At 44.5% G+C, this 23,924-nt stretch overlaps 1 protein-coding gene across 1 annotated transcript in view; it reads left to right on the top strand.

Moving 5' to 3' along the window:
- LOC143291721 (uncharacterized) overlaps window positions 1-23,429 on the top strand; it is a 28,203-nt gene extending 4,774 nt beyond the window's left edge. The window contains exons 3-12 of the mRNA XM_076601761.1: window positions 2,209-2,303; window positions 3,659-3,865; window positions 4,647-4,712; window positions 7,128-7,245; window positions 8,138-8,273; window positions 15,167-15,235; window positions 16,191-16,424; window positions 17,365-17,466; window positions 18,120-18,248; window positions 19,183-23,429. Of these exons, the coding sequence (XP_076457876.1) occupies window positions 2,209-2,303; window positions 3,659-3,865; window positions 4,647-4,712; window positions 7,128-7,245; window positions 8,138-8,273; window positions 15,167-15,235; window positions 16,191-16,424; window positions 17,365-17,466; window positions 18,120-18,248; window positions 19,183-19,398 (1,372 nt within the window). The 3' untranslated portion in view covers window positions 19,399-23,429. The remainder of the gene's footprint in view (window positions 1-2,208; window positions 2,304-3,658; window positions 3,866-4,646; window positions 4,713-7,127; window positions 7,246-8,137; window positions 8,274-15,166; window positions 15,236-16,190; window positions 16,425-17,364; window positions 17,467-18,119; window positions 18,249-19,182) is intronic.
- The last annotated feature ends 495 nt before the right edge of the window (window positions 23,430-23,924 follow it).

Genomic DNA, 23,924 nt, shown 5'->3' with positions numbered 1-23,924 from the left:
GGGGGGAGGGGGGGCGTGGGACGGGACAGGGATGAATAAAACAGAAAAGGTAGAGAACTACCAAACAAACAATGATACAAGCTGAACTGCTTACCACAGATGCATGTAACATTTTCACTATACTTTGTCTTCAGCGAATCAAGTTTTATACGGAAGAAAGTAGAGGTATCCCCCCCCCCTCGTATAGCAAGCTGATGGATTCGGTATCTTTTCTTTAATAATATTCTCGGGGAATAATGTCCCTGTGTGTTTTAAAAACTTTTCATTCCATCGGTTATGAAATCGACCCCATGCTGATTTTTCTAACAAAGTGTGTGTATGTGCGTGTGCGTGTGTGTGTGTGTGTGTGTGTGTGTGTGTGTGTGTGTGTGTGTGCGCGCATGTGTGTGTGTGTGTGTGATTGTGCGCGCACGCGCACGCGTCGCGCAGTGCGTGCATGTGTGAGTATGCACACATTTTTATATTGATACGCACTTGCATGTATCCTATTTTCCACTGTATGTGTGTTTGTGTATGATTTTCGATTTATCTTCGTATCTTGTAATGTACTACCCTCCCCCCCCCCCCCCCCCCCAAATATTCCTTGTGACACCAGTACACTTGGTAATAAAGACATATTCTATTCTATTCTAGTCAATGGCACTAGCCACTGGTCATCTGCATTATACAAGGTGCAGAAATTTTCTGGTGACAGCAATAAGCTGTTAAGAGTCAAAATTTGATTTCTCTAGTCAAATTTACCAGTGGTCATTGTCACTTACCGCCGACCATCTACATTGTACAAGGCACAGTAGTACTCATGAGACACTGGCTGTTAAGTAGTCAAAATCTGCAATTTACCTAAACGTGATCTCTGACCTATGGCTGGGATACCAGTTTTAAAGTCTTCGGTTTAACTTAGCTGGGGATCGAACTTGGGAGCTTTCACACCCTAGGTGGACATCTTAACCACTAAGCCATGTGTGTCTGTGTGGTAGTAGTCATTGTTTACTCACCTTTTCCACTGCACTTTACTCTACTGACGAGTCAGATCCGACGAAAAACGGTCTGTTCTTGTGTGACAAATTGTACCGCAGTTGACATGAATATGCAATATATAAAACTAATCACAATACGTAAAACAATACTTAGAACTATTTACTTCCTGGTCATCTGCTGAGTTTATTACCCTACAATATACATAATATGTCTAAAAACTAATCACAATACGTAAAAAAATACTTAGAACCAGCCACTTTCTGGTCATCTGCTGAGCTTACTACCCAGAGCTGTGCACACACCATTCTACCACACTGTTTCGAGACCGGAATCTTGATGGAACTTCTTTCACCAAGCAGCCATGAAGGAGTTTTGTGCAGGACAGGTTCTCATATTTCTTCTTATACTGCAGAGATGGTCCGCTGGACAGGACCTTACAGCAGCAATGACATAGTTCTGTGCGATGCTTACTGCATGGCTCAATTCAGGATAGATCAGAATTTCGATCACTGTGGATTTTAATCAGGATAAGCATCTTTTTTTCTCAGTCTGCTGATGTCAGTCCGACGAGCGCAATAGCCGAGTGGTTACAGCGTTGGACTTTCAATATGAGGGTCACGGGTTCGAATCTCGGTAACGGCGCCTGGTGGGTAAAGGGTGGAGATTTTTCCGATCTCTAAGATCAACATCTGTGCAGACCTGCTACTGCCTGAACCCGCTTTGTGTGTATACGCACGCAGAAGATCAAATACGCACGTTACAGATCCTGTAATCCATGTGAGCGGTTGGTGGGTTATGGAAAAGAAGAAAATACCCAGCATGCACACCTCCGAAAACGGAGTATGGCTGCCTACATAGCGGGGTAAAAAACCAAACCAAACCAAACAACAACAACAACACCCCCCCCAAAAAAAAACAACAAAAAACAAACAAACAAAAACAAACAAACAAACAAAAAACAAACGGCCATACACTTAATATGTTACATGTCTGTCTGAGTGTATGTATGCGAATGACACAGGAAACGAATGATGAGCGTCCAGTGGCAGCCGTCAGTCGGATCTACGCAGGTAGGCAGCCTGTTGAGCAAATGACCCCATGTTTGTAAAGCGCTTAGAGCTTGATCTCCGACCGAGAATAGGCGCTATACAAGTATCCATATCGATCAGTTAATCAATCAATCAATCAATGTCAGTATGATGATCATTCTGTTGTTCTGTTCTGAACCAGGTCAGAGACACACGTTGTCTGCAACTTTGGTCATGACATCAGCAGGACCAGCTTGAATGTCCGATTCTTCTACCCCGACTTACACGCCGACCCAGGTGAGTAGGTACCCAGATATTTGAATGGACAGGCATGTATTGTATTGTATTGTATTGTTTGAATCTGGTTTATATGTTTAGGCCTTTCTGCCCGTGACGATAGGGATGTGGAGGGGCAAGGACTTCTGTGATTAGCATCAAATTTTAGAACAACGCCAATATATGAAAATGAAACAAAGGGAAGGAAAGAGAGAAAGGAGGAGAGAGTGAGTGAGAGAGAGAGTGATTGAGAGAGTGAGAGAGAAAGATATATATAGAGAGAGTGAGTGAGAGAGAGAGAGTGAGAGAGAAAGAGAGTGAGAGAGAAAGAGAGTGAGAGAGTGAGAGAGAGAGTGAGAAAGAAAGAGAAAGAGTGAGAGAGTGACGGAGAAAGAGAGAGAGAGTGAGAGAATGAGTGAGAGAGAGTGAGAGAGAAAGAAGGAGAAAGAGAGAGAGAGAGTGAGTGTGAGAGAGAATGAGAGAGAGAAAGAAGGAGAATGAGAGAGAGAGTGAGAGAGAGAGTGAGAGAGAGAAAGAGAAAGAAGGAGAAAGAGAGAGGGAGAGTGAGTGAGAGAGTGAGAAAAAGAGTGTGTGAGAGAGAGAAAGAAGGAGAAAGAGATCGAGTGAGTGAGAGAGAGAGAACGAGTGAGTGAGAGTGAGAGAGAAAGAAGGAGAAAGAAAGACAGAGAGAGAAAATGAGAAAGAGAGAGAGAGAGAAAGCAGAGAGAGAGAGAGAGAGAGAGAGAGAGAGAGAGAGAGAGACTAAGAGACAGAGACAGAGAGGGGGCACAGAGAGAGAAGAAGAAAATGGCAAAAAGACAGATTGGCAGATGGTAGAATATATTGTATTGCATTGCATTGCATTGCATTATATTGTATTGTATTGTATTGCATTGCATTGTATTATATTGTATTGTATTGTATCGTGTCACAGCAAATTAATCTGTGTGAATTTCGGGCTTCCCTCCACACGAGGTGAACGCGTCGCTACAGTGAGAGCATCACCTTTTATTTCTCTCCCCCCCCCCCCCCCCCCCCCCCAGGTGCATTTGTTTTCCTGTTAACATGGATATTTCTGCATTTTGCCAAGGACAGCCTTTCTTTGTTGCCATAGTTTCTTTTACGTGCGTTAAGTGCATACTGCACATGGGACCTCAGTGTTTCGTCTTATCCGAATGACTGGCGTCCAGACCACGACTGAGGGTCTGGTGGAGAGGGGGTTGCGGGGAGGGAGAGGTTGGGGGGGGGGTGTGGGGGGGGGCACTGGCGACATTGTCGACGTAATGAGAGAGAGGGAGATACAAAGAGAAGATTGATCGATGCATAGATAGATGTGATCACTTCATCACTGATTTCTGTCGTATATTTTTGTCCAGAAACTACAGTGATGTGCAATTATGTGACGGGGTCTGGGGGCCTGGTGTGCCAAACTGCCGATGACGTGACGTCCACTACCGTGGTCAGTGATCAGATGACCATCACCAGAGGAGCGGCGCTGGACAAAGTGGGGGGACAGTACATCTGTCAGCCTGTACCTCCTCCAGACAGCATGCGTTTTGAGCCCTGCAACCTGACCTACTTGGGTGAGTCTTATGACTTTACAGACATCGATGGGGATGGTGATAACCACGTCTTTTATTCTCGGTTCAGCTTAGTATCAGTTTCAGTAGCTCAAGGATGCCTGACCAGCAGCGTAACCCAACGCGCTTAGTCAGGTCTTGAGAAAAAAAAGAAAAAAAGAGAAGATAAATAAATAAAATAAAATACAATAAAAAAAATAACAAAAAATAAAAATAAAAATAAAAATAAATAAAATAAAATACAAAAAAAAAGAGATAAAAATTACATATATGAAAAAGGGGGGGAGGTGGGGGCTGCGGGCGAGGGTGGGGGGATGTGAAAGGATGACCAACTGGATTAAACTGAATGAACGTGAGGTGAGAGAGTGAAGTAAATTCATAAACACTAGACTGAAAAAGACGTCTATGTGCATTTTTAAAATTATACCAACTCTGTGTTGTGGACAGTGTCTTCAGCAGTAAAACATCAGGCAAAAGCAAAGTAATATCTAAGACCTCCGGATGCATTCTCTGTTTTTCACGTTCTGTAACTGGCTGATCCAAGGACTCACAGTTGGTTCTACGATTTCCATAACTGCTGCCACCAATAGCACAGTGATTAAAAGAATCAATCCGTACACAAACACCGGTATAGTTTTCCAATCTTGTATGTGATGTTTGAGTTCTTGATATAAATAGTTACACACACACACACACACACACACACACACACACACACATCCCCGCCACCCATTTGTTCCTATCTGGTTTAGTGACGTGATATTAAACAGCTGTATTATCACAGATTCATCCCCACCAAGATCATCACCGGCTGAGCCAACAACGCAGTCTTCTAAAGCGGCACAAACTGGTAACATCGCTGCAGTCATTCCTTTTTCTTTCTTGGAATTTTCTTTCATTTTTTCTTTCTTTCTTTCTTCCTTTCTTTCTTCTCCTGCTCACTTGCTTGCTTGGTCAACCTTGTGCACACAACAATTCACAGCATGTCTTGCTCTCTTCAACAGGCACTCAGTCAACCATTGGTTCTGCTGATTCTTCACAGTTCAGTCCGTTCATGATTATGGAAAAAATATGGAAAAAAATACAGAGCAAGACACATTATTCAGTCATCAAGGGGACAGGGATTGAGATGGGGGGTAAACAGTTTCAAAAGCGTAAACGCGCGCGCGCGCGCGTGAAAGTGTGTGTGTGTGTGTGTGTGTGTGTGTGTGTGTGTGTGTGTGTGTGTGTGTGTGTGTGTGTGTGTAGGTGTGTGTGTGGGTGTGTGGACAGGGATTGAGATGGGGGGTAAACAGTTTCAAAAGCGTATGCGCGCGCGCGCGCGCGGCGTGTGTGTGTATGTGTGTGTGTGTGTGTGTGTGTGTGTGTGTGTGTGTGTGTGTGTGTGTGTGTGTGTGTGTGTGTGTGTGTGTGCGTGTGTGTAGGTGTGTGTATGTGTGTTTGTGTGTAGGTGTGTGTGTATGTGTGTGTGTGTGTGTGTGTGCGCGCGCGCAGATGTGTGTGTGTGTGTGTGCGTAGGTGTATGTGTGTGTGTGTAGGTGTATGTGTGTGTGTGTGTGCGGGTGTGTGTGTGTGTGTGTGTGTGTGTGTGTGTGTGTGTGTGTGTGTGTGTGTGTGTGCGTGGCTGGCTGGCTGGGTGGTGGTGTTGTCGTTATTGTTCTTGCCGTTACATGAAAAATTACAGACACAAATGCAAGCACGCACACACACACACACACACACACACACACACACACACACACACACACACACACACACACACACACACACACACGTATTGAGAGAGAATGCGAAAGGTTTATTCATCAGGTCATGGCCCGTCACGAAGGGGTAAGTGAACATGTACCATTACAAGATATTCGAGAACAAAATCACATTTCAACAAGATAACACTAGAAATCTGAGACAATAGTTCGTGAAATACTACGAGGTTACAATTTCTCTAAATTTGAATACTTTATATAAGAAACATGATATATTACGTATGGAGAAAGAGAGAGAGCATCAAGCCCCTCTAGAAGCCAGCTCCCACTTGGTTTTGCCCAAGTTGGTTGGGAACAGGCGATGCAACCCTTCCAAGCTGAGCTACTCAGCCGAGTCCGACCTGTTTCCCGCTTGACAATAGACCAGTGGCCACTCACGCAACACGCAGGCCCTTGTCCCACTTGGGAAAGCCCAAGTATCGCGTTGTAGACGTCTGGGAACCCAGTGGTTTTCAGCTGGGCATGGACAGTTTCTGGATTTTTCATATCATGGACTTTATTTCGACATTGCTTTTTATTATTATTTTTTTTTTATTAGTCACTTCAAGGTTATGCGTGTAAGAAAAACTGGAATATTATAAGTTTTTCGTACACGTAGTCTTTTGCCCTCTCATTCGCTGATTTTTGTGTGCATTTTCTCGCCCCCCCCAAGCCCCTCCCCCCCCACACACATACACATACACACGCACGCGCGCGCACGCACGCACACACACACACACACACACACACACACACACACATACACACTTTTGTTGTTATCCCTATCAAGCAACTCTCTCTCAACAGTTTAAACATCACATACATTTAGTGCATCAATGTCAGTAAGATGGCAGCAGTTGCCAAGGTGAAACTGCATTTCCACCTCCCCCCACCCACTAAATTCACTTCCCCAAAACCATTCAATTAAATTCCCTGTCTAAAACGTGAACCCTCCTCCTACTACTCCCCCCCTCCACACATTTTCTTACTTAGCCCATCAAAATACCTCTGGGGACATGGGACAGCCCATCAAAATACCACAGGGGACATGGGACAGCCCATCAAAATACCACAGGGGACATGGGACAGCCCATCAAAATACCTCTGTGGACATGGGACAGCCCATCAAAATACCTCTGGGGACATGGGATAGCCCATCAAAATACCACTGGGGACATGGGATAGCCCATCAAAATGCCACTGGGGACATGGGATAGCCCATCAAAATGCCTCTGGGGACATGGGATAGCCCATCAAAATGCCACTGGGGACATGGGATAGCCCATCAAAATGCCACTGGGGACATGGGATAGCCCATCAAAATGCCACTGGGATACCACTGCGGACATGGGATAGCCCATCAAAATAATCTGGGGACATGGGACAGCCCATCAAAATACCACTGGGATACCACTGGGGACATGGGATAGTCCATCAAAATTCGTCTGGGGATATGGGATAGCTCTGCTACTGGGGATATGGGCTCTGCTGTCTGGGTAGATAATAATTTGTTACGTCAACAGAACACGACGAAATCCTGGATGATGTCAAAGCCAGTGTGGCACTGACAGCAGTGGTTCTCTCCCTTCTCCTGGTGACCTGTGTTATTGTTCCTATCATCGCGTACATCAAACGTGACAGGTAAGTATCCCAGATTGTCCCCCACCTGGAAACGTCCCCAGGGGACAATTTGACCGCTGGAAATGTCCCCCGAGGACTTTCTCACCGTTGACAATGTCCCCTTTTGCTTTTTAGCCTCATGTTGCGTTCTGCTGCGCTGTGGACTGCTGTGCTATGCTGTGTTGTGCTGTGCTGCATTGTGATGTTAACTACTGTGATGCTGTTCGTTGATATCCTTCATGCCCCACTAAGGGGTCAACGTATTAGAAATCATTGATTCTTGAATCCTTTTCTCTCTGTCTCTGTCTCTCGGTCTCGGTCTCGGTCTCTCTTTCTCTCTCTGTCTCTGTCTCTCTCTCTCTCTCTCTCTCTCTCTCTCTCGTGTGTGTGTGTGTGTGTGTGTGTGTGTGTGTGTGTGTGTGTGTGTGTGTGAGTGCGTGTTTGTTTTTCGTGTTTGGATGGATGCAAGGATTGATGAATAGATGTCACTGAGTATTTGTATTTTCTTTTCATCACAACAGATTTCTCTGTGTGAAATTCGGGCTGCTTTCCCCAGGGAGAGCGCGTCACTACACAACAGCGCCACCCGTTTTTATGTATTTTTTCCTGCGTGCAGTTTCATTTGTTTTCCTACCGAAGTGGATTTTTCTACAGAATTTTGCCAGGAACAACCCTTTTGTTACCGTGGCTTCTTTTATATGCGCTAAGTGCCTGCTGCACACGGAACCTCGGTTTATCGTCTCATCCGAACGACTAGCGTCCAGACCACCACTCAAGGTCCAGTGGAGGGGGAGAGAATATCGCCGGGTGAGCCGTGATTCGAACCAGCGCTCAGATTCTCTCGCTTCCTAGGCGGACACGTTACTTGTTGGCCATCAGTGCAGGGATGTGATAACTATGTTCTGTGTGGCAGTATCGTAAAGTGGTGGGTGGAGCACACGACTGAACGACTGTGGCCGGGATATATCAAGGATCCAAGAGACACTGACCCACGGAGACCTACAGCAGCGGTAATTCCGGAGGGACTGCCAGTCTTCTTTTACAACTTGGTATGTCTGGGCGAGAGTTGTATCAATGGTTTCAACATGACAATGGGATATCAGTTATAGCTTAGTCTTTTGTGAAGGACTGTGACTCTCAAAGGCAAATTGCACTGGTTCCTAGTGCTGGGGGCTAGCTGGCCTTTTGGAACCATCCCAACAACGACTGTCCATGACTATCTTGGCCGAGAGGGTGGGGATGTAACTTGGGCAAGACACTCTCCACTGTAATCAAATTCTAGCCCAGATAGTCGGGACATCAGTTGACTCCTCTGCTGTTCTGGTGGTCATAGTCGGACACAACTAACTACCACACATGTCTGGGAGCAGTTATTGTTATTGTTGTTTTTGCTGTTGTTGCTGCGATGATGTTGGTGTCGTGTTGTTGTTGTAGTATGTTGTTGTTGTATTGTTGCTGCTGCTGCTGCTGTTGTTGTTGCTGTGGTTGTTATGCTATTGTTGTTGTTGCTGTTATTGCTGTTGTTGTTGTTGTTGCTGTTATTGCTGTTGTCGTTGTTGTTGCTGCTGCTGTTGGTGTTGCTGTTATTGTTGCTGCTGTTGTTACTGTTGCCCTTGTATGTTGTTGTTGCTGCTGTTGCTGCTATTGATGTGTCGTTGTTGTTGTTGTTGTTGTTGCTGTAGTTGTTGCTGTTTTTGTGTTGCTGTCGTTGTTTCTGCAGTAGTAGTAGTAGAGACCAACAGAGAAGGAACAGTGTGGGACACCTCAGTGATTCTCCACTGTGTAGGATTGTACAACAGGGCAATCACGGTCCAGGGTTATACAGTACAATCACGGTACAGGATTATGCAGTACGATCACGGTACAGGATTATACAGTATAAACACGGTACAGGATTATACAGTGCGATCACGGTACAGGATTATACAGTGTAATCACGGTACAGGATTATACAGTGCGATCACAGTACAGGATTATACAGTGTAATCACGGTACAGGATTATAAAGTATACATACGGTTCAGGATTATACAGTTTAATTATGGTACAGGGTTATACAGTGTAATTATGGAACGTATTTATGCAATATAATGAGGGAATAGGATTACACAGTGTAATCACGGAACAGGATTATACAGTACACTGACGGTGCAAGATCAAACAGTGTACTTATGGTACAGGATTATACAGTGTAATCATGGTACAGATTATAAATTGTAATCATGGTACACAATTATACATTGTTATCACTGTACAGTATTATTCAGTACAAGCACTATACAGGATTACACACTGTAATCATGGTACACGATTATACATTGTTATCACAGCACAGTATTATGCAGTACAAGAACTGTACAGGTATACAGTGTAACCACGGTACAGTATTATACACTGCAATCGCGATACATTATTTTACAGTACAATCACGGTACAATATAATATAGTGTAATATGATACAGTATTATCCAGTACAATCAAGATTCAAGATTCAAAAGCTTTTTTACTCAAGGATAAAGGTTTTAGGCATTGCCCAATCATGATACAGTATCATACACTACAGTCACGGCACAGGAATATAACAGTGTTATCATGGTAGGGGATTAACCAGTGTAATCACGGTACATTATATTATTATACAGTGTAATCACACCACATGATCATACAGTGTACTTATGCAAATGGATTACACAGGTACATGATTATACAGTGTAATTAAAGTACATGATTACACAATGTAATCACGGTACATGATTATACAGTGTAATCATGGTGCGGTACTACAGAGTGTAATCATGATACAGGATTATGCAGTGTAATTATAGTACATGACTGTAAAGTGTAATCATGATACAGGATTATACAGTGTAATCATAGTATATGACTGTAAAGTGTAACCATGATACAGGATTATACAGTGTAATTATAGTATATGACTGTAAAGTGTAACCATGATACAGGATTATACAGTGTAATTATAGTACATGATGGTAAAGTGTAATCATGATACAGGATTATACAGTGTAATTAGAGTACATGATGGTAAAGTGTAATCACGATACAGGATTATACAGTGTAATTATAGTACATGATGGTAAAGTGTAATCACAGGATTATACAGTGTAATCATGGTGTGGTACTTCACGGTGTAATCACAGTAAAAGATAAAATAGTGTAATCACAGTACAGGATTATACAGTATAATTATTTGTATTTTCTTTTTATCACAACAAAATCCTCTGTGTGAAATTCGGGCCGCTCTCCCCAGGGAGAGCGCGTCGCAATTCTACAGCGCCACCTTTTTTTTTCTTCTATTTTTCCTACGTGCAGTTTTATTTGTTTTTCCTATCAAAGTGGATTTTTCTATAGAATTTTGCCAGGAACAACACATTTGTTGCCGTGGGTTCTTTTACGTGCGCTAAGTGCATGCTGCACACGGGACTTCGGTTTATCGTCTCATCCGAATGCCTAGCGTCCAGACCACCACTCAAGGTCTAGTGGAGAGGAAGAAAATATCGGCGGCTGAGCCGTGATTCGAACCAGCGCGCTCAGATTCTCTCGCATCCTAGGCGGACGCGTTACCTCTAGGCCATGACTCCACTTATGGTACCGGGTTATACAATATAATCATGATACAGGAATATATAGTGTAATCATGGTGTAGTAGTGGCGGTTCGTCCGTCGGGATCGGCGAGGACCATCTAGTCATCCTGGGGGTGGGTGGATTGGGTTCTGTGGGTGCGCAGATGACCGGTCAGGCCAATCCGCGCCCGGAAGGTTCTGACGCAGTGTGGACAGGGGATGGTGGCGGCTGTCGGGGACTTGCTGGCACTGCTTTTCCTGGCCTGTCTGCGTTGCTCTGCTGCAGCGATTCTCTTGGCCTCACAGGATTTGGCGCCTTTGTGGACAGCTGAACGCCACTTTGGTCTGTCCATTGCATTCAGCTCCCATGTGTCGTGGCTGATGTTGAAGGCCTTCAGAGAAGCTTTCAGAGTGTCTTTGAAGCGGTTCTTTTGGCCTCCATGGGAGCGCTTGCCACCAGCTTGAGGCTTGTAGACCGTCCATGATTCACATCCATAGAGCAATGTGGTGAGAACTATGGCCTTGTATACTTTGAGCTTCGTCTCCAGGGTGATGCCTCTCCTGTTCCAAACGTTCTTATGGAGTCTGCCGAAGGCAGCGCTGGCTTTGGCGAGTCTGGCATTCACCTCGTCGTCGATGACAACTGTGCAAGAGCGTGTACTGCCCAGGTATGTGAACTTGTCCATCGCATTCAGTCGTTGCCCGTTGATGAAGATGTTTGGTTCAACGTAAGGCTTTCCTGGAGCTGGCTGGTGCATCACCTCAGTCTTCTTTGTGCTGATTGTGAGGCCAAACTTGTCACAGGCAGCAGCGAACTTGTCGACGCTGTGTTGCATGTCAGCTTCGGAGGCAGCGTTGAGAGCGCAGTCATCAGCAAACAGGAAGTCGTTGACGGTGTCTGTCCTCACCATGGTTTTTGCTTGAAGCCTCCTGAGATTGAAGAGTGAGCCATCTGTGCGGTACCTGATGCCAATGCCTACGTCAGCGTCTCTGAAGGCATCTGTCAGCATGGCTGAAAACATGAGACTGAACATGGTGGGGGCAAGAACACACCCCTGCTTGACTCCGTTGGAGACAGGTAATGGTTCTGAAGTCTCTCCGTTGTCTTGGACTCGGGCCAGCATCCCATCGTGTTGTTGTCGTATAATGGTGATGAACTTTCTGGGACATCCGTACTTCGCCATGATTCTCCAAAGGCCATCTGTGCTAACAGTATCGAAGGCCTTGGTCAGATCGACATAGGTGGAGTAAAGGTCGGCGTTCTGTTCCTGACACTTCTCCTGGAGCTGCCTGGCAGCAAACACCATGTCGATAGTCCCGCGTTCTTTCCGGAAGCCACACTGGCTCTCTGGTAGGAGACCTTGCTCAAGGTACGCTATGAGACGGTTGAGTAGCACTCTGGCCAGAGTCTTGCCTGCGACGGACAGCAGGGATATTCCACGATGGTTGTCATAGGCCTGACGATTTCCTTTGTGCTTGTACAGGTGTATGATGGAAGCGTCTTTGAAGTCCCGTGGAACTGCCTCATGCTGCCAGATGGGCTGGAATAGCTGATGAAGCTTCTCAGTCAGTGCAATACCACCTTTTTTGTAGACCTCAGTTGGAATGGAGTCTGAGCCAGGGGCTTTGCCATTGGATAGCAAACGGATAGCTTTCTGGGTCTCCTCCAAATTTGGAATGGCATCCAACGACTCACTGACTGGCACCTGGGGGAGTCGGTCGATGGCTTCATCATTGATGGTGGAAGGGGGGTTCAGTACGCTATCTAAGTGTTCAGCCCATCTCTCAAGGATCCCGTCCTTGTCAGTGATTAGGGTAGAACCATCAGCACTGAGGAGTGGAGCAGATCCTGAGGTGGTGGGACCGTAGACTTCTTTCAGGCCGTTATAGAAGTTCTTCATGTCGTTTCTGTCTGCAAAGCCCTGGATCTCATCAGCTTTGTTTCTCAACTAGGAATCCTGCATCTGCCGCAGCTTCAGCTGGATGGTGCTGCTTCAGCATGTCTTTCTTTGACTGTGACTTGGGATCTTCAATGTGGGCTCTGTAGGCTTGGCGTTTGTCTTCCAGCAGGTGTCTGATCTCAGTGCAGTTCTCATCAAACCAGTCTTTGTGCTTCCTGGCAGAAGGCCCCAGGCACTCCATCTCACCGTGCGACCCATGCTGCCTCCACATTCTGGTTGTCCAGCACGGTGGACTCAAGGCGTTCCTCCAGGGTGTCAGCAAAGCTCTGCTTGATGTTGCCTAGCTCCAGCTTGTTGACATTCAGGCGTTTGGGTGCTTTCATGCCCTGAGGCAGTCTCTTGGGCTGGATGCGGATGTTGAGTTTGGAGACGGTAAAGCGGTGGTCTGTCCAGCACTCAGCGCCGCACATGGCCCTCGTGACTCGTACGTCCTGCCTGTCCCTCTTCCTGACGATGACAAAGTCGATGAGATGCCAATGGCCAGAGCGGGGATGCATCCATGGCGTCCTGTTATGGGTAGGGAGGCAGAAGACGGTGTTTGTGATAAGAAAGTCGTGCTCGGCACATGTCTGGAGAAGTAGTTGACCATTGCTGTTACAGTTGCCAACCCTATGCTTCCCAATCACACCTTCCCAGGAGGTGCTGTCACAGCCAACTCTCGCGTTAAAATCACCAAGAATGATGAGCTTGTCTGCGTTGAGAACAGTGGTGATGACAGCGTTCAGGTCCTCGTAGAACTTGTCCTTGATCTCATCGGGGTTGGTCATGGTGGGCGCGTAGGCGCTGACAATAGTGGTAAACTTCTTCCCGTTGCATAAAGGGAGTTTCGTCGTCATCAGGCGATCGTTCACTCCTTTCGGGGGGGCCAGCCAGCTTGCCAACGAGGGTTGTCTTCACTGCAAAGCCAACTACAGCCTCATGTCTCTCTTCAGGTCCGCGACCACTCCAAAAGAAGGTGTAGCCTGCGCCTCGCTCACAGAGTTCGCCTTCTTCTGCCAGTCTGGTCTCACTTAAGGCAGCAATGTCGATGTTGTACCTGGCTAATTCACTCGCAACGAGTGCTGTGCGTCTCTGTGGTCTGTCCAAGCCGCCTCTGTCCAGAAGCGTACGCACGTTCCATGTAGCAATGGTCAATGGGGTGCTCCTTGTTTTCTTCTTTCTTTCCTTTGTGTGTCGACCACTTGAGTAGGGTCCCCGTCAGCCGCGGTATACTGACTAGGGTGGTGTGGAGCAGGCAATATTTAGGGCACCTTTTCTAGCCCCTTCCTCATGCCATGGAGGTGAGCAGTGCTGTCCTGAAGAGGGCTGCTCAGTCGTTAAGGGGGCTGCTGATCTCCACCGCTGCTCCAGTCGGTGAAAAACGACCCTATGGCCTGAGCCGCCTGTGTGCAGGTCCGCGGCTACGACTGCCAGTGTACCCACACCTGTCGCTTCATTGCTCGCCTGTTGCCACAGGGCTTGAGGAAAATGATGGTATGGAATGAAGGATGACTGATGACTTGCGCGATTACTTTGTTTATAGTGAGGAGGAGTTGCGCACCGTCGACCTCACTCTCTTGTCCGAGACCCTCTGTATCCAGTGGCAAGACGAGGTCAAGACGACTGGAGATGGAAACGGATGCATTGGATGACCAGGATGTCGTATGTGCCTCATCCTGCCCTCAGCACTCCACAGTGCTCTGCTGCAACAGCCTTCCTCTCCGTTGAACCATGAAGGTTTCTTCCACAGAGTCCGCCAGATCCAGTCTTCACATGCTTGGGTAGACAAGCCCTAACTCACCGTGGGTTTGAAACCCGTCAGCTACCCTCACCTAGTTTAGCCAGCCTGTTAAAGCCGTTGCCCGGGGGTTGGGCGCTGCCGCATGCTAGCAGCTTCTAGGACCCATAGGTGAGAGCTGGGTGCCGGTGGGGACCAACAGAGGACGAACCACTCCCGGAAGAGCGTGACAAGCCCCACCTCTAGAGGTACTACCCTTCCCGTGCACCCCCTAACCCCCCTGGTGCAGTAGTACACATTTGAATCACAGTAAAGGATTAAATTGAGTAATTATGGTACAGGATTATACAGTGTAATTATGGTACAGGGTTATACAGTGTAATTGTGTTACAGGATCATACAGTGCAAGGCTTATACAGTATATTCATATTACATGACTGTAAAGTGTGATTACGGTAAAGTATTATGCAGTGTAAACACCGTACAGGATTATGCAGTGTAATCATGATGTGGTACTACACAGTGTTACCACATTAAAGGATTAAATAGTGTAATCATGGTACATGATTATACCGTGTAATTATATGACATAACTGTAAAGTGTAATCACGGTACAGGATTATGCAGCGCAATGACAGTACAGGATAATACAGTGTAACCATATGTTTGTTGATCTTCCCTAGGGCTGGAAAGAGGCCCACCAAGACATAGAAAACCAAAAGAATGATGTCAGAGATACCAAGGAAGTACAGGTAAATACTGAACTGCAAGAAGGAGACCTTTCTTTCTGAATATTCGTATTTTGAATTCTGAGTACTGAGATGTCTCTGTCTCTTTGTCTCTGTCTGTCTGTCTGTCTTTCTTTTATTGACATTGAAAGAACGTTTAATACGTTTAATCTAAATCCTCTTTGAGTTGAAGAAGTGTATTTAAATATGTATGATTATGTTTAAACAGGGGTGAGTTGTGGTGTAGGTTTCACAGATTATACTGATTGAATGACGGGCATCTGACAAGGAGGTCCCTATTGTCCTGTGTTATTTTCGATGTTTATAACTGAACTGGCATTAGACGAAATTAACAACGAAGACATGGAGGTGCATTCTGTGCATTTTGTTCATTCTTTATTTAGCTGATGACATAGTTCTTGTTTCAGAAAAGGTTGTAGGATTATAAAGCCAATAGAATAATCAATTATTATATTATAATAATAGAATAATCAAAGACGCAACCTCTCATAAAGAAAATAAGTAAGCACGTCTAAAACGTACCATATTAGTGACAAGAAACTCTAGGGAGAACTGGACAGTACAAGGTCTTCAGAGAAGAAGCCCCCCTCAGACAAGTATTTCGGCCCTTAACTCCTTACACTCTAAGGGGGCCGGGCCGCACCCAGGTCATGACTCTTGGATGCCCTTGTATTGCCGCCTTTTCTGTGTTTTTTCTCCTTTTTTTGTTTCCTGGTCCTCAGCAGGTTCGAACCCGCGCCTCCAGGGTGGTTGCCAGTTCAGGACTGAGTCACCTTTTCTGGCAGACGTTTTAACCACTGAGCCATTCTTATGAAGTTTATTCCCCTCGACCTGTCGCCGGGATTCTTGTGGAGGTGTTCTTGTCTTTGTTTCTTTCCCGAAAAATAAAATAAAATAAAAATCTTAAAAGCCCCTGGCAGGATAACACAATCAGAGCATTCTTCATTGCTCTTCACAGGACCCACCAAGACGGGGACAGGACACACGTCACGGACAGGGACCAGGGGGACGGGACACACGTCACGGACAGGGACCAGGGGGACGGGACACACGTCACGGACAGGGACCAGGGGGGCGGGACACATGTCACGGACAGGGACCAGGCCGTGAAGAACATCCCATGACAAACGTAACGTCAGCTCCGCCCGTGCCACACCAAGCTGTGCAGAGTGCAGCAACCTCCTTCACCACTGTCAGTGTCTGTTGGTGTGGTGTGTCTTTTGATGTGTGTGTGTGTGTGTGTATTTGTGTTGATGTGTGTGTGTACGCGCGCACGCTCGTGTGTACGTGTGTGTGTGTGTATGTGTGTGTGTGTGTGTGTGTGTGTGTGTATTGTGTATATGCACGAGAAAGGAAATAAAAAAGATATGAAAGAGAGGCTGACAGACAGTGACAGACAGGCAGAAGCGTTTTACGTCAATGCGTATGACAGTCATGTCCGACTATGACCATCAGAACAGCAGAGGAGGTAACTGCTGTCCGAACTATCTGGGCGAGAATTTGATAACAGTGCAGAGTGTCTTGCCCAAGTTACATCCCCACTCTCTCGGCCAAGAGGGTTTTAGGACAGTCGGCGTCGGGGATGGTTCCCAAAGAGGAAGGTGGCAGAATGGTTAAGACGCTCAGCTGCCAATACAGAGAGTCCGTGAGGGTGTGGGTTCGAATCCCGCTCTCGCCCTTTCTCCCAAGTTTGACTGGAAAATCAAACTGAGCGTCTAGTCTTTCGGATGAGACGATCCGTGTGCAACACGCACTTGGCGCACTGAAAAAGAACCCATGGCAACGAGAGTGTTGTCCTCTGGCGAAATTACGTAAAATGAAATCCACTTTCATAGGTACACAAATATGTAAGCATGCACTCAAGGCCTGACTAAGCGCGTTGGGTTATGCTGCTGGTCAGGCATCTGCTCAACAGATGTGGTGTAGCGTGTATGGATTTGTCCGAACGCAGTGACGCCTCCTTGAGAAAGTGAAACTGAAACTCCCAAAGACCAACTGGCCCCCGAAGACTGCAGCGCTAAGAGCCAGTGCAATTGTGCCACCTAGTTTGAGAGTCACAGTCCTTTCATGAATAGAATGCATATTGTCATTGATGACAGAATGATTCCTGCACACCCTTTCCTTCACCACAGGTACCAGCACAGGGGATGACCACACCTCATTCATCACAGACAGGTGGGACACACAGCCCTGCAGCTAGTCAGTCACAGCCACCCTCAGTGACTGGGCCTCAGGTACTTCGACAGGATGGGGGGTGGGGAATGGGGGGGGGGAGTGGGGTGAGAGAGAAACTGTTTATTTATCAGGTACAGACAGTGTGTATTTCTCTTCTTCTTTTTCTTCGTTCTTTCGTTCATTCACACGTACGTACATGAGTGGGCTTTTACGTGTGGGGTGGGGCGAGAGAAACCACTTCTTTTTCAGCTACAGACAGTGTGTACTTCAAAAGGGGGGAGGCGGAAGGATTGGTGTGAGAGAAAAACTACTTCTTCACTTGTCTAGGCATCTGAAGAACTGGGACGTTTCCAGTCATTGGCTTTGATGTGTGAAAAGCATTGGTATGTGTGAAAGGAGGATTGTTGTAATGATGATGGTGGAGGTGGCTGTGGTGGTGATGGTGGGGATGTTTGTGTGTGTGTGTGTGTGTGTGTGTGTGTGTGTGTGTGTGTGTGTGTGTGTGTGTGTGTGTGTTTGTGTGTGTATGTGTGTGTCTGTGTCTGTGTGTGTGTGTGTGTAAGTGTGTTTGTGTATGTGTGTGTGTGTGTGTTCGTGCGTGCGTGTGTGTGTTTGTGTGCGTGTGTGTGCATGTGTTTGTGTGTGTGCACCCCATTATGCATCACACTGCACTAATTTTCCCCAACCCTGACTGGAGCCGTGCTGGTTACAGGGACAGAAGTTGCCTGATTCTCCACAAACTGCAGCACCGTCCACAGAGGACGAGGATTGGTGTGACGTCAGAGCTGGACCATCATCAATTCAATTGGAACACGTGGAGGCTTCCATTCCTTTGTTGACGGTGAGCTATACTTAGTGGTGTGCCTTAGAAGGGTATAACAACACCAACAAAAACAATCATCATCATCATCGTAATGATCATTTTTCTTCTTCTTCTTATTATTATTATAACAATGATGATGATGATGATGATGATCGTGATGAGGAGTAGAAACCCGATGATGTCTTTCCTAATGGACCATCTGTTTATACCAAATAGTGTTGGGGTGGGGGTGGGAGGGGGGCGGGGGAGGCATGAACACACATAAGTGTTTACACCTCGAAACATAGTTAAATCCTTTTTTTTATATCTTTACATAACAACTCCATTAAAATAACAACCTTCTACACTGACTTGAAATATGCACAACACACAAACTGTTAGAATAGATTCAAAACTCTTTTTCATAAAACATATATCAGTTGCGACACACTTGGAAACGGTCATGTGTTTTGTTGTTTATATATGTTGTCGTTGTTTTAGTTGATGATGATGATGTTGAACACCTGGTATCGTGGATTAGCGGAGAACAAAATGTTTCTAATCAGCGTCTTATGTTCCTGTGTACAGGTTGGTGTGGAATGTGTAATGTCCCGAAGTTGTGTGCCTTCATGTTTGTTACTGAGCCAGATATACTGTTTTCGTTCTGTGTTTACTGTGGACAGTGCTAATTATCTATTTTGATCAAAGCCCAGTAAGCAGGTGTGTCTTGAGATCACGTGGGGTTTGATGGATGTAAGGCTGGGAACTAAAGGATGATGACGACGATGACGATAGTGGTGATAACAATGACTGGTGGTGATGACTCTGATGATGACGATGGTGAGAGTGAGGGTGAATAAAGCTGGTGATGTGGTCTTGTGAAAAGCAGGAATGGTGCTGATAAAAGGTGTCTTATCAGTTGAAGTAACACCTATAATTCTCACCTTTTGTTAATTATATCACTTCTGTGCAGGGGGGACCGGGACATTCGGCTTCAAGTGAAGAGCATGGACCTGGTGGTGAAAGCAAGCAGCAAAAGTCTGATAAAGGATCTAAAAAGGGACATGAAAATGCGGACAAGAAAGCTATGAAGGAGAAAAAAGAAGCAGAAAAAAGAGCTAAAAAGGAGAGAGAAGAAGCGGAAAAGAAAGCAAAAAAGGAGAAAAAAAGGAGCAGAAAAGAAAGTTAAAGATGGGGGAAAGAAGTGAAAGAATAAGAGAGAAGGGCAAAAGGGCACACACAACATGAAAAATCGAGCACTAGTGAAGGAGAAAAAAGAAAGACAATTTATTAAATGAAAAAGACTGAAAGAGACAGGGAATGAGAATTTAAGATTTGTGTGTTTTTTGTTGTTGTTGTTGTTGTGTTAATCAGATGAGAAGACAAGACGCAAGAAACAAACAACAAACAAACTGCTTCAGCAGAATATTTCTTAGAAGCTTCTTAGATTCAGATAATAAAAAGCGTTTGTATAATGAAAGTTGTACAGTTTCTGTCCTTTTATCTTTCAGGCATCAGGTAAATGCTTTTTGTTGTCCATTTTAGTTGATTATGTTTTATAATAAATTATGGAACATAATAAAATGACAACTAATGCTACAGTATCAGTGTGTCGATTGGTTTACAGTTTTCTTGTTCATGATGAGGATATAGAATTAGTGTAGCCGAGCACTCAGCTCAGGCTTCAAAATACTGCTTCACGCACAGACTGAATAGCAGACGCCTTTTCCGCAGCTAACACGCCAGTCTTCAGTGACTCACTCATAATATGTGACGCCATTCCCAATCTGAATGCAAAGCCCATTCTAAACCTATTCTCTAAACATAATTATGTTAAATCAAGTCTCTGTATCGTTCATTATATTATATACGTTGTGCTTACACACACACTTTAAACAGTTAGCAGTATGCTTGATTTCAGTTTAATTGTTCGTCAATCTAAATATTTCAACTGACGCTAAACTTACGTCAATATTGTCCTCCTCGTCACACAACCACTCCCCAGCTAGTGTGGCTTTATGCTGTTGGTGAGCTCTAATCTGTGCTTCTGATGCAGCATATTTAATTAATATCTCTTTTGTTGGATCAGTAAACTGCAAGTGTTATATACTGGCAGAATCGTCACAATTCCATTTTTAAATCCATACCATTTGTGTTTGCCTACGTCAAATTGATTTAACGCAGTTCATAATTTTCCGCGATGAGCTCACTAAAACTGACCAGTTCAGGTGACCTAAATTAAGATTATAAATTCATCTTAAATAATCAACACTTCATTTTATACTCATTAAAAAGTAGGTGTTGAGCCCTTTCTTTTGCGACCTATCTGATGTAAATAGGTTCAGGAATCATTTAGAAATCTGTCATTGAACACCTTGTCACAAACACAATGCTAAGCAAATTTAGGGGGATTTGAGCTGATTCACTTCACAGGCCACGCTAGCATCAGTGCAGTTCGTTTAATTTGCATAAACAGATGGAGTGGGTGATTGCTGGTCACTTTTCCACCTGGCCAGTCACTGGCTAGAGCCTGCTCTCTCTCTCTCTCTCTCTCTCTCTCTCTCAAGCTGTGTTGCATACAGTGTATGTCATGTGTGTTCCCGCAACGGCTGGCTGGTGTCATCGCCATATCGCTGTAAGTACAGTGTGTAAAATGTGCTGGTGATCTGTAAATTGTATTCTTTGATACAGTACTTGTGTTCATATGAGTATGTTGATATTGCTTTGTTCAGTTATTGCTTTGACATGTAGTCACAGCTTGGGTATGATTGATCTAAATAATCACCATGTCATCATGTGCTGATAGCAGTATTGCATTTAATTCTTTTCAACGTCACAGTCAATGACGTCTCTGGACATAAATAGTTTGTTGGAGAATGTACTGGGGAATAACACGTTCTTTCTCATTTGCTGTCACTGATGAAGGTTAGGTAAATTATCCCACTTCCACCGGGGAGATTTATATATTGAGCACAAGCTTAGCTATGTTGATATTTGCTTTGATGCAACATATAACTTGTATAGGTTCATTCACCACTTAATAGTTAAGCCATGATAGCTCTTCCAATCTTTGTATTGAGCACTTACTATTTATCCTCTCAGGTTGCCAGTATTGTATCAAAGCCACTGATTTTATCTTGTTTACTATTCATGTATTATTTTACATGCTGATATCAGTTATGCCACTACAGTGTGTTCAGTACTCTAAGATGTGTGTAGTATTCTGTTGTGGTGACTATAAAATAGCGTTTGATTAATATCAGTTATTGGTTAAAACCATCTGATATGTATCACAGTCTGTTAATTACAATTCAGTTATCATGCCCTCTCTATACAGCTTACTCCAGAATAATGCTACACGATAAACTGATTCATTTAAGTCACTTTGACACAGTATAAGCTTTACCTAATCTATACTGCCAGTGTATTTTCACTATATCAGCTTAGCTTTAACCACTTTATTTACACTATTCAAATGTATTAGAAATCTCATTTGATGTCAGTGTTTTGGGTTCACACATATGCATTATCTTATCTTATGTTGTTGCTTATCCCAAACTGAGTGGTAGTCTTTCCATGCAATATATATACATGTGCTTTACTATTCATTTGTGCTGACATGTTGTGCTTAATGACATTTGTTGTTGTGTTGATCAGTGCACTGTTTTCTCTTTTGTCTTCATGTTCTCTTTATTTTCTCATAACTATTGTAAATAAAACAATAGAAAAACCCTTTTGTCACTGGCCTGCTATATATTCCTGGCCTGTGTGCAGGATTCTTTTCTATCCTTTAATTCAGTAAATCACAATTATTTATTCTTTTGTTCTGTCCCCTTTAATATAGATAAAACCACTTGGGTACACGCTACATTAGTAAATGATTTTATAGTGCTATTTTATCCATTTTACAGTACATATGCACATACGTACTCATATCAAACACATAGTGGCAGTCATTACTTTTTTTTCTGAATTTGTTAACTAACTGAACTGATATACACATAATGGTTCATTCACAAATGAATTATATGGATTTTTTTTTATTTGTGCCATAGTTTCAGTTTCAGCTTCAGTTTGTCAAGGCGTCACTGCGTTCAGACAAATGTCTGGCAGATGTCTGACCAGCTACAAACCCAACATTTTAGTCATTCGGATGAGACAATAAACCGACGGTCCCGTGTGCAGCATGCACTTAGCACACGTAAAAGAAACCACGGCAACAAAAGGGTTGTTCCTGGCAAAATTCTGTAGAAAAATGCACTTCAATAGGAAAAACGAATAAAACTGCACGCAGGAAAAAAAACAACAAAATGGGTGGCGCTGTAGTGTAGCGACGCGCTGTCCCTGGGGAAAGCAGCCCGAATTTCACACAGAGAAATCTGTTGTAATAAAATGTAATACAAATACAAATAACATTCCCGCTCAGACTTTACATATGTATTTATGTATCTATCAGAGTGGAGTTCTATGCAATTTTGCCGGAGGACAACACATGGGTTCTTTTTCAGTACGTACTGCACACGGGACCTCGGTTTCTCGTCTCATCCGAATGTCTATTGATAAATGTATATATGAATGTATGTACAAATCTTATCTTTTATTGTAACCAGACGTTCTAGTATTGTTTGCCATGTGGTTGAATTGCTATGCATAAAAATGCTTTTCTTTCACACAAAAAAAGTTAACATATATGTTATACACAGTATGTGTGTGTGCCAATGGAGAGAGAGAAAGGAAAGCGATAACTAGGTTCATATGTACGCTTTAGATGCTCTTTGTGCATGCCATGCAATCCGTCGTTTCAATCCATAATGTGCAGCCATTATTACCATCAGCTGCCTGATTGGTGTTTTCGGGGATAAACGCTTATCAGTCATACTGTGGCTTGTTGTCTTCGAAAACCCGACAACACACACACACACGCGCGCTCGCACACACATGCACATGCACACATACAAACGCATACACACACACAGACACACACACACACACATACACACACACACACACACACACACACACACACACACACACACACACACGCACGCAAACACACACACACATATACACACGCACGCACGCACGCATGCACACACACACACACACACACACACACACACACACACACACACACACACACACACACACAGAGGCTCTGTCGTTTCCGCAGCTGCATTTGATAATACAATTACTACAGAAGTCACAATGGAAATATAAACGGAACAAAAACCAGCTTCCCACAAACTCAGCAGTATCAATCATCACTTATCAATTCAGGTGAAAACATACGTTCAGTAAAAGACCTTGGGGATTTATTTTGCTAAAAAAACACATTAAAGATCCCATAGCTTGCTAGAGACATTGGGACAGTGAATCAAATCAAATCAAATCAAAATTATGGTGCGTAGAGCCTCGACGACCACTGAGGCCATCTCAAAGCTATCGCCACTTTAATACCTCCTTCAAATCAAGGGTTAAAAAATACAATAAAAACTTACCACCGCTTTGAGCTTTCCACTCAAAGTTTAAAAACCTTCCAGACAGTGAATCCATGTCCACTGTGCCTGGGGCTCGGCATAGGAAGGCGGGGCCCAATCCTCTCCTTCCGCCGTTTAAACCTTACCCAACATAACCATAGTACCCATTCATTCCTGGATGGAGCGAGAAAAATCGGATTAAAGTTCCTTTCCCAAGAGTACAACAACATGCCGAAAC

The sequence above is a fragment of the Babylonia areolata genome, chromosome 17 (genome assembly GCF_041734735.1).
Source record: "Babylonia areolata isolate BAREFJ2019XMU chromosome 17, ASM4173473v1, whole genome shotgun sequence".
NCBI lineage: Eukaryota > Metazoa > Mollusca > Gastropoda > Neogastropoda > Buccinidae > Babylonia > Babylonia areolata.
This window is presented reverse-complemented; position numbering and strand designations above follow the sequence as displayed.